The sequence below is a fragment of the Neolamprologus multifasciatus genome, chromosome 22 (assembly GCF_963576455.1).
Source record: "Neolamprologus multifasciatus chromosome 22, fNeoMul1.2, whole genome shotgun sequence".
NCBI classification, from domain to species: Eukaryota; Metazoa; Chordata; class Actinopteri; order Cichliformes; family Cichlidae; genus Neolamprologus; species Neolamprologus multifasciatus.
In genome coordinates, this window is record NC_140459.1 from 10,491,324 (window position 1) to 10,502,839 (window position 11,516).

Here is an 11,516-nt window from a genome sequence, read left to right on the forward strand (position 1 = left end):
TTTTCCACGCGACGCGGGCGGGCAATTTGAACGTTCGCTGTTGTTGTGTGCCCTGTGTTGGTTGAGTTATCGTCTGATCTGCTGTAAGAAGGGGAAAATATCTGGTGTTTCTTCAGGAGACTGTTGGTATGAACGAAGGGACTCCTCGGACCATAATGACGGACTCTAATAGCATTGACAGCTCGCAGCGGAGACGCTCCCCGCGGCTGAGCTCTCCACAAGCTCAAAGTGACAACAAAATGGCGCTGCCGTCTCTCGCTGTTAAACGCTCAATCACCGTGAGAAAAATAGCGCCCAGAAAAACAGTCGCGTTATCGGAACAGAACAAGGAGAACACGCCGAGGCCGTCCAGCTCTGAGGGCATCCAGCAGAAAAAGCCGAAGGTCTCCACGCCCGGTCCCGTCCCGGGCCGAGAGAGCAGCTCTTCCTCGGCTAAGAAGAAAAAGGCCACTATGCCTTCACCGATCCTCCCCTCATCACCGCCGCCCGCTTCTCACCCCCCGCAGATGGATCCAGAGGACGCGGTGTGGTCGCAGAAGGTACGCCGATCTTACAGCAGGCTCAGCGAGAAGTCATTCAACAGCCCCGAGTCTCGTGAGACTTTATTCGGCTTTGAGAAGCTGAAAACCCCAGAGGTCCGGAGAGCCGGGGTGTCCAAGTTTGGCCTGGAGGTTTCTGTAGGATCCTTCACAGGACTGAACTCATTCACGTCTTTGCTTGAGGCTGATGACTGCGGTGGTTCAGCTTTCCCCGAGCCTGATCCAGACATTCCCGGAGTGGTTGTGGTGAAGGAGAGGAGGAGGAGGAAGAAGAAGGTCCAGCAGATAGACACCACGGAACTGGACGCTCTGGCTGCAAAGATGAATGAAGAGTTTGAGCAGGCTGAGGAGTTTGAACTGGTCGTGGAGTAAATATTCAAGGGAAAAAAGAAAGACTTGGGCAGCATGCTTGTGTTTGTCACAGACATGCATACAAACACTGACTCTGAGAGGACTCTGCTGAAAATGTGCTTTTCTTACTCAAAACATTCAAGTTTTATCTGTTTCTATTTGTTCTTATTGTAAAGTTTGATCATTTTGGACTTTGCTGTGTTTATTTGTTCCTGTAAATGCTCTTAATGTGATTGCTAGTCATTTTGTGGATGCTTACAGACAGGATAGTTTTTGATGTTATAATGGCCCCATAGTTACGTAAACAAGACCAAAATTAAAATGTTTAGATACATTCACCTGTAGCATAATCAGTCAGGATGCACAAATATATCAGGGTTGTTGACTAGTGCTGGTGTTTTTCAAATAAGGTGCCTTTCACTGATTTTTATCTGGTGTGTGACCATCGCTTTTACTCTGGCGAGATGTTAAAGGCTTTTAAAACAGTTGTGTTCTTATTATAATCTTATTATGAATATTTCATTATCTCCCCTGGCATAAGGGTTGAATAAATAGGAATAAAACAAAGACAAAAAGAATCTTGTGTCACCCTGGAAGCATAATACGGGGGGAGTTAGCCTTCAAAGGGCCAGTTTTCTACCCTGTAGAGTACATTTTGTTTCTCTTAATGTTTTTAATAGAGGCTGAAAACAAAAGATTTTGGTATTATTTTCTATATCTAAAACCAGGATATTTTCTCTTTTATAGAGTGTTTGAATCCACATTTATTGACACAAAGGTTCTATAGCAGTTGCCAATCCTCTTGTCCTGAACTGTTTTCTTATGTGTCTTTTCTTGGAAATTTTCATGTAAATAAATGCTAATGCCAGATCTGACTTCTGAGTCATAGTAAAGTGTTTTATCCTTTATTTTCCCCAAATTACACACAATATCTTAATTTATAAAACAAAATAAATAAAAAATAACAAAGACGACCATCACAGACTAGCAACATTATAAATGGTATATTCATCTTATTCCAGCTGTAAAATGAATATTACACACATCTGTTTATTTAATCTGTCACTAGTATTTTGTGTTTTGAATTGTGTACTGAGTTATTGCCTGATGATGGCACTCAGGATTAGCCAGCACAGACTCTAACAAGGTGCTAACCAAGCATGCTGACAGCAAAGAGGTGGTCTCCAGTGGTTATGATGAGGTGAACTGAATGACTGACTGGGCAAACTGTGTCTATTTAATGAGAGTGGTGGACATTTTTCCTCCAGAGTCTCTTAAAGGAGTGGATAGAGAGGATAATTTGCACTAACAAGGAGCTATGTTGTGAGTAACCAATGCTTCTTGAAAACATGTCAGGATTTGTTGATTTCTTTATCACTTAAAAAATGAAGAAGGGTGACGTGAGGACCTGCAGTAAGTTCAGAGGGATGAAGGTGGTGAGCCACACCATGAAGATATGGGAAAGAGTTGTTGAAGCTATGATCAGTGAGCAGCAGTATAGCCTCATGCTGAGAAAGAGCAATATATGTGAGATGCTTGCTTTGGAGAAGTATAAAAATGGTTAGAAGGAGCTGTCTGTGTAGGTTTCTCTGTCATCCAAGTCATGGAGCTCAGAAAGAAAAGCGACTGGATTTCCTTAAGATTTGTGAAGACGTTTCATCCAAGACGCTTCTTCACTTCTAAAACCAAATGGTGAAGAGTCCCAGGTCTTTAAGCCCGAGTGGGAGTTGTATTTTAAGAAGGTCATTGACCGACTATGAGCCAACGTGTGAAAAATACTTTCTAGTTAACATTCACACTCCAATGAGCACATTAGAAAGCCACTGAAGTTCAGTATTTTCCCCAAGCATAATGTGGTATGCAGACTGGAGCAGCCAGGGATCCATGTGACAACATTCCAATATGTGGATGACTCTGCTCTACTTCATGAGCTATAGTCACCCCACAAACTTACAGGACATAGTATTTCCAGGCAGCCTCCCATCTAAGTACTAACCAGGACCTGCCATGAGATCAGGCATGTTCAGGGTGGTATGGCTGTGAGTTAAGGGTTGGTGCGACAGATGCTAGGGATAGGACAAGATGGCATTAGACCATCTGACCCCTAAAGGGAGCAGCTAAAATAAGAAGAATCTCTTCAGCCATCAGAAACAGGTCTACACGCAGCTTGCTGAGGATGACAAGATTCGCTACAAGAATGAGATGAAGTCGTGGGAGGACCACATGGTGGACATCGGGAGAGAAGACCTGATCCGAGAGCGGACCCTGTCTACCAAGAAGAAACCTGCTGCGAGAGCCAAGAAAGCAACAAAGAAGGCAACAACGAAGACTTACAAAATGACACATTTGTTGCTGACAGACACACTTGTTTGAATAGAGGACACAAAAGATCACCAAGTTGATTCATCTGGTCCATATATTTACATTTAACAGCTGACCAATGGGAGATTTTGAATAGATGAATATCCTCATCCAAATTTTCAAAAGTGAAGTACACCCCTAACCGGGTGCCAGCCTATCACAGAGAGACAGACAAGACAACTTAGAATCACCAGTCTTAGGATTACACAGAGAGAATATGCAATCTTCACACAGCCAAGTGAGTCAAAAAAGTCAAACCAGGATATATCTGCTGTGAGGCAACTCTGTTAACCACTGTTCCACTACCCCAACACATCAGCCAACTGCTGCATACAGATCCAACATGTGAGACTTTCAGGTTAAAACATTAATGATATTGTCCAAAATGTGAAATATAAATTTCCGAGATATCTGTTGCTATGTTGCAGTGATAGCTACTGATTTTAGATGCTAACAAATTGGCACCTACCCATGCTCTCATTTAGTACCACTCTGTACCCCAAAATAGCAAGAAAACCCATCAACAGTTCTTTTAGTTAAATATCGGAGGAGAAAAAAGTAGTATTGTCAAGGCAGTCAGGAAAGGAACCCACAAAGAGAAGCTGAAGTTTTTAATATGAGGGATGCCCAGCTAGGGTTTGTTTTTAGGTTATATGTAAGTTAGTGCATTGGTTAGCATTGTCGCCTCACAGCAAGTTCAGGTTCGATTCCCCTGGCTGGCTCGGGCCTTTCTGTGTTGAGTTTGCATGTTCTTCCTGTGCATGGGTGGGGTCTCACCAGGTACTCTGGCTTCCTTCCACAGTGCAAATACATTTGTTTCAGGTTAATTGGTGAATCTAGAATAATGAAGGATATCAACAGATATTGCTTCCAGTTTATTTAGTAAAGCAGATATGAATGCATAGGTAAATGCGGCTCCTCCCTTGGACATCAGACGACAGTGAAGACTGGAGACCTGGTTGTTTGCAGGAGACTGAGATTGTGTAGCTTCTACAGAAGATCAAGCAGGTGAGTTGTTGGATGACTTGTATTGTGTAGTTGTGTTAGACACATACAGCAGACCAAATATGTAATTTAAGGACTGTCGGAAAACACAAAAGTATTCTTTATAATGTTATAATCCAAAAAGTTTCTTATTTTTTAAAATTCCAAATGGAGTCTGACGGGAAACTTACCATTTAAAGAGTTTTAGTATTCATGTGGATGTTATTTGTTATTTTAACATGTCTCTCTGTCTCCCCCAAGTCCCCTTCCACATGATGGCAATTGAAATGTTTTGGTGTTTAGGTATTAGAATTAACCTAGCACCGAAACCTGGATTACTGATAGATGCTGAACACTAACAGTTGGGATTGAAAGTTCTTTATTTCATTAGATTTCAATGTGAACCACAATTTAGCCACAATTTTGGAGTCTTTTTTTGCCCTTGTTGCGCTCACTGAGTTTAGAAAACCATTGGCTTTTTCAGTTAAATTCACACCATGGTCTGTGCTTTTCTGGTTATTTTGGGGAGTTTTAGTTTTATTTGTTGTTAATTTGAGTCTTCTATTTCTCAATTGTTCTTATGTTTTAGTTTTTGAATTGCTTGGTTAGTTTAGTTCTCTTTAGTTCTAGATATTTAATCCCTCGTGCTTTAATTTATTCTAGCCTTCCTAGGCTCTTTTTGCATTTTGATGTCAAGTATTCATCTGTGCCATGTGATTTCTCCATTTAGTTAGTTGCTGTTTTATTTTGTTAGTAATCTGTCTCTGTAGCTTTGCTGTGTGCTTATCTTCTTTTGTTATCATCTTAAATAGTTCCAACTGTGTGCCCGTTTCCCACTTGTGTTTGTGTGTGTACCCTATAAATTTATGCTATCTCTTGCTGCTTCTTGATTCACCTGTATAGCCTTAATAAAGATTTGTTTGTATTTGTATTTTATATAAAACCTGCAAGTTATGACAGTTAAAGGTTTTGCAGAAAAGCGTGTTCGTGTTCTTCTTGGTGGTGGAATTTGCAAAATGTGAAACCACCACTTGCATCACATGAGTTGTTTTATTTATTTGATTTCAAATGAGATTCTTAATACCATTAAAAGAATCACAGCTTTACCTTTTCAAGCTCTTTTTTTGCCCACTCAGTAAGTTATTTATTATAATACCGTGGGGTGCTTTAATGCCCACTGCTGTTAATGAAGACAGAATTACCACATCTTTAGCAATATATAATATTTGCTGTATTCTGTAAGACTTTCAGCTTTATTGCTCGGAATCGCGATGAATAAACCCCGAAGATCTTTATTTAAATTTAAAGATGTGATCCACACTCTTGCACAGATACCAACCTTGGAGAGAGAGAAAAAAACACAACCCTGCCTCCGAATAAGCTCTGAAGTTCAGTGTTTACCTCCGCTTAGAGCACATACACTTGCTGATAGTATTTGCGAGTGTGCATGAGGAAGAGGTGCGGAGATATAACGAGTGTGTGTTTGGATGTGTTGCAGCGAGTGAGTAAATCCACAATTTGCTCACGCATTTTAGGGTGTGCAAAGCGCGCTCTGTTTTCTTCCTCAGGTGCCATTTCATGTTCGTACCCTTCATTTGGTGTTTCAGTGCAGACATTTTTTATTTATTTATTTTTTGCACAACATATGGCTTGTGCCTTTTTGTATATTTTTAACAAGATATTCATGTCTACTCGTCATTAGGAGTGAAAGTTACAAACAGAGTGAGGCGAGGTGTGGGGGGTGTTTTTCAGCCGTCACTGCCAGAAACACTTATTGATTTGCAATTCTGCTGCTGCTTCTTCTTCTTGCAGTTGAGTCTGCTCATGCTGACTTTCAGGAGGTTTTATACTAAAATTCATATTTTATATTTTTGTTTTTTTTCCCCACCCAGCCCAAATCTCTTCCCCTGCTTTTCCCTCTCTCTTCTCTTCCCCCCCCACCTTACATTTCACTCACGGCAGTTGTCGCTGGTTCAGCTTGACTGCTTCGTTAGGGCTCATCATTTGCATTCAGATTAATTATCTAATTACCGACAAATGTCCGGCGGCCACCCCACACTCCGGCTCGTCAGCTCTCAGCCTGTAATTATTTTAATCATTTACTTTCATCTGGAGCTTTCCTGCCATACTCCTGTGTTTAGAGGCCATTCTTAATTACCCTGCCAAGACACTCTTTTCATGAGAGGGAGGGGAGGAGGGGTTGGTTTGAGGGAAAGAGAGCAATTGGGTGAGGGAAAGTGTGTGTGTGTGTGAGAGAGAGACCGATGGGGACATGATCCAGAGGCTTTGACAGCACAGAGGAAGCTCAATGCTCTGCTAGATGCTCTCTTTCTCTCTCTCTTTCTCTATCCCCCCCTCCACCTCCTCCCATACCCCCATCCAACTTCCTCATCTCTACTCTCACCCACCCACCCCTCACCCCCGTCTCTACGCCCCGCTTTCCCCCCCGTTATACTTCCTCCCTTTTTCCCTTTATCGCAAGCACACACAGGAATCGCCCGTGGGCTTCAGTGCTCTGACTGCTAATACACTGACACACACAGATATACACATACACACAACACACACACACACAACACACAGAAACAGGCAGACGAGAGAGTCATGCCCTGTTTGTGGCACTCATCAGGATGCACACATCTTTCCACTATCTGCCTGGAAAATCTATACTCCTCTTAGCTCGTCTGTGTGCCTGTCTGCCTCCCACCACCACCCCCCATCCATCCATCCATCCATCCACCCATCAGACCCGCATGGCTGTACGCTCCAAATGTCTGTCTGTCTTTCTCTCACCATCTCTTCCTCCTCTTCCTCCATGTTTGGACAGGCTAAAATCAGGCCTGCTGCTCCCTGTCCTCCACTCAGGACGATGGGTCATCTCACCCCACCACCCCACCCCCCGCCCTCCCATCCTCCCCGTGACCGCTTCATAATGATGCTCTCACTCATCCCTTAAGCCACTCACCCCCTCTCCCTGACTGCTCTTGTTAAGAAAAGCAAGAGTGAGGGAGAAATGAGAGGGAGAGAGAGAAAGAGAGATACAAGCTCTGTAATTGGGCTCTTGAATTTTTAAGTCACTGGGGATGAAAGTTTAATGAAAAGATGATTATCTACCAGTTTATCACACCACTGTTTCATATTTCATTTTCATATTCTCATTCTGAGCCGCCATTGTCCGCTCTGGCAGCTGTGGTAAAGGAGCTGTGATCCAGTGCGTGCGGAGGAGAAGAGGAGGAACAGATGCGAAGAAGCGAAATGTTAAGGTCACGATGCACAGGGGGCACTTTAAGGAGATGCAGAGGAGATGTTTTGTCACTCACGGCTCAAAGTGTTTATTATTCCACCTTTTTTTGGGGTGGGGGAGGGGGGTATTAAAGCTGATTTGTCACATTGATCATCGTTTATGTCTCCTAAGAGAAATGCTTCTCTCATTCATTATTCCATGAATCACTGTCTGTTTGGCAGATGTTGGTGCAGAGTTGTGCTTGTTGGAAAATCAGAGACAATCAGTGAAAGATAAATGTAATATAAGTATGATACAGATGAGACACTTTAAGGAAAAACAAACGGCAAATCTTGACACTAAAATTAGGGATTTTTTTTTTTAGTTTTATGGGTTTTCATCTTATCGACTATTATTTATTTCTACTGAAACATTCTTAGATGTTCATAGATGAGAAGAGGGCAGTATCTGGAGATGATGAAAGGAACCTTACATTTCTAATGACTGAAACAATGCTTCTGTTGTTGGGTGTGTTACCAGCTCTGTCCATTCAGTAAGCTACTGAAAATAGCGAACAAAGGGGAGAAAATATGAAAGGAAGGCAAACATTTAGGCCATGATTAGGAAGAGACGCTTCAAGAGATTTTTAATGGATTTTATAGCATTTTATCTTAAAGTTAAATACTTAATCTTAGCTCCAGTGATCCAGACAAGAAATAACACCTTAATAAAACAGAGGAAAGTATTTGAAACTTTATTCACACGGTTTTAAATAAATGAAAGGATGAACATGTTCCTCTTTTGAGTCAGTGCTGGTAAATACTGAGCAAAAAGAAGTAAATTTGGTGAATATTTGCAGAGCTGTTTTGGCCCAGGAGGTAGAGCTAGCTGTTTTGTAATTGGAGGGTTGGTAGTTTGATCCTGGTTCCTCAAACGAGTATGTTCAAGTATCCTTACATGAGATACGAGTGCTCAAATTGAGTAGAAAAATGCTGTATGTGATTCAGAGGAGGCGTTTTAAGGTGACATAACTACAATTTTGGTAACACTTTGCTGTGAAAGTGTTGGTCTATCACTTTTTTTGTTTTAGTTTGTTTTATTTGCTCACTTTAATTCTTTTTTCCAAGCCCAAAGAGAGTATTGCCATCATCATATCATTGTTTATCTGTCTAAGCAAAAACTCTCTGGAACGTCTGCAGGTTGTTGAAAACGCTGCAGCAAAGCTTCTGACCAAATCTTCTAAGTAGTCACCCGTGACACCGTGGCTAATACAGCTACATTGGCTCCCCATTGAATTCAGAATTCATCTTAAGATTCTGGTTCTGACTTTTGGAGCTCTTTGTGGACAAGCACCAGCGTACATTATTGAACTTCTACAGCCCCATGTCCCTAGCAGGTCCCTTTGTGATCTTTGTCTTGAAAGGTGCTATATAAATAAAATTTTACTTACTTACCTTCACCTACTTTGAGAGTCAATTTAAAGTTGCTGAAGTTCATTTGAAAATTGAATTTTGCTTTTGAAACACATTGTATTTAATCCATAAATGCTGGGTTTTATTGTATATCTAGTTATGAACACATGTTTGTTGGGAAATGCTGATTATTGAGATACAACAAACAGAAATGTTAAAATCACGATGCAAAAGACAAACAAAATACACACAAAAGCATATTTCACACTTAAGATTAGAGGCTTTTTTTAAAAAAACAATTTTGGTTACATATTAATTTCATCCTGATGCAACTGAGAGCAGTTTGCTGTAGCAGTGACTTAGAAGTTGCTGCATGCTGGAAATGTGCAAAAGGAAATGAAAGGCAGATACAAGGTGCTGCATGCTAAACTGTTTAGATAGATCACCCAACAGTGTCTGCTGGTCCTATCAGTCCGATGAGTAAAACCTAAGAGCATAAACCTTTATATAAAAAAAATAAATGTGAAAACAATATCAGTGTAAGGTTTATCTGGTCTCCTGCAGCAGATCTGTGAGCACCAGAGGGGCTCACGCCACAGTTTAAGAATCCCTGCTGTAAAAAACTGGATGCTTTTTGTATTATTTAAATTGATTTGGTTGCAATTGTTATTGATTATTTCTTGTTAGGGCTTTTTTTAAAAAAAAGTAATTAAGGTTGACTGAGCGTTGGTGAAGCCCTTCAGTTCCTCCTCTGTCTTAAACCATTTATTTAAACTACTCTGCCTTTAAGAGAACTTTTTCCTGATTGGCTGCTCCTCACAAACAGAAGGTTTGAACAGCAGGTGGGTGGAGCCGCTGTGCCTGAGTGATATCTGCATTATTGCAGTGATATCTATATTAGGGATATCTGCTTTCACATTGTTCTGACACCAAACAGAGTCAGGAGCAGAAAGGTCTGAGCCTGAGCTTTTGGTTCAGGTAGATTACTTCAGCATACACTGACCTGATACAAATTTGAAAAATTCTCATGCACACTCATACGCCCAGCATTTTTCTTTTCATATTGCCATTTTGCTAGACTCAAAATTAAACAACACAAGTGAAAAAAAAATACAAGTTTAATCATCAGTATTTTTTTATTTTTGTTTATTTTAAAAGCCACAGCAAGGTCAAATTATCCATCCATCCATTCTCTATCACTTATCCAATTCAGGGTCAATTTATCAAATTAAATACAATGAATTAGGTAACATTTTCTAGAGCTCTTTGTGTACAGAAATATGGAGAAATCAGATTTCTTGGCTGAGACATTAGTCACTAGATGAAATCAGTGCGAACACTTTGAAGCATCACATGCTGACTAAATTTATGGCTTTTAGGCTTTTCTTTTATTTATATACGACCTCCATACGCACCCTCAAGACAGTTCAATGAAAAAGCACAAGGACACTCTTTCCTTTATTTAATCGAGTGGGATAAACAGGGAGCTGTTTGTTATTCATTCTCATTATTCATAATGGTGAGGACATTAATCCCTTTTTGCTGGAAGATGGTGTGAAAAAGCATTGAGCTTTGTGCTGCTCTGACATGAAGCACTTTTGCCAATTCCCAGTGGAATAACAGGGACTGCAGAGTTTTGAAGGGGATTATGTTGAGGACCCACACGTAGCCTCAGGCCACAGTTTGGAAAGAGGACACAGTTTGGACTGAAGAGATTAGAGACTAAGGTAGGGTGCAAAGAGGGCCATTTCCAGGCAAAGATGCAGCCTGTGTGGGTCAACATGGCGGACGACTATCCTCTGTGATAAATGCATTTTCCTAATTTTGCAAAGACTTTTCCTGCGAGTGCATGAAAGTAAAGATAAGAGGTAATGCTTCCACGTGACAAATGAATGCTTTCTGAGTTCAGGGGACATGCAATTTGCATCTTTTATTTTATTTTGGTAAATTCGGGCAAAGTTGCAGAGATAAATTTATGAGCTGCATTATTAAAGAGCCTCAGTTCTGTCTACAGGCCACCATATGTTAAAGATTGCACTTCAAAAAAAAAAAAAAAAAGAAGCCTAAAATCCAATAACCTGTATGAAAGAAGCCTCTGGGGACTACAGTGTGTTAACCCTGCTTTACCAGTTACATCGCACTCGCTTAGCCTTCTAAAGCGCCCTCAAAAAATGTGGGATCAGTATCATTCTTCCTCCTTATCAGTTTAATCCACAATTTCACGCTGCAGGGGCGGAGACGACCCGCGCCGGTTGTCGCTTTTGTGGCCGTGGTGTCACCGTTTAGTCTGATCTCTGTGGCTCGGAGGTGGGAGGGAAACCTGGGAGACCGGCTCCATCTCTAGGCTGGGGTGGGTGGGTGGAGAGGAGAGAAAAAGAGCAAGTTAAATGGAAGTGACAATCTGCAAACATTCCTGCTGGCAGCTGCGCAGCACTCCCCATAGTTCACCACCCTCTGCTCGGTCACCGGGCCCCCACGACCCCCCTTTGCCTGGCACACGCACCTGCCTCTCCCAGCCGGGCTTTCACCGACAGCCAGATAATCTATGGGCGGATCCCGGCCGGGGCTCCTCTCAATGCGCTCTTGAGAAAACCCCTTATGCGTGAAAAAGCCCCCTTTCTCCATCTTTTGTTCAACACAGTTTTA

At 41.6% G+C, this 11,516-nt stretch overlaps 1 protein-coding gene across 1 annotated transcript; it reads left to right on the forward strand.

Annotated features, from left to right (window-relative positions):
• On the forward strand, positions 1-1,509 carry cdca5 (cell division cycle associated 5). Its single transcript, XM_085148836.1, has one exon. It carries the CDS (start codon positions 129-131, stop codon positions 909-911), a length of 783 nt encoding a protein of 260 aa, XP_085004962.1. The 5' UTR covers positions 1-128; the 3' UTR covers positions 912-1,509.
• The last annotated feature ends 10,007 nt before the right edge of the window (positions 1,510-11,516 follow it).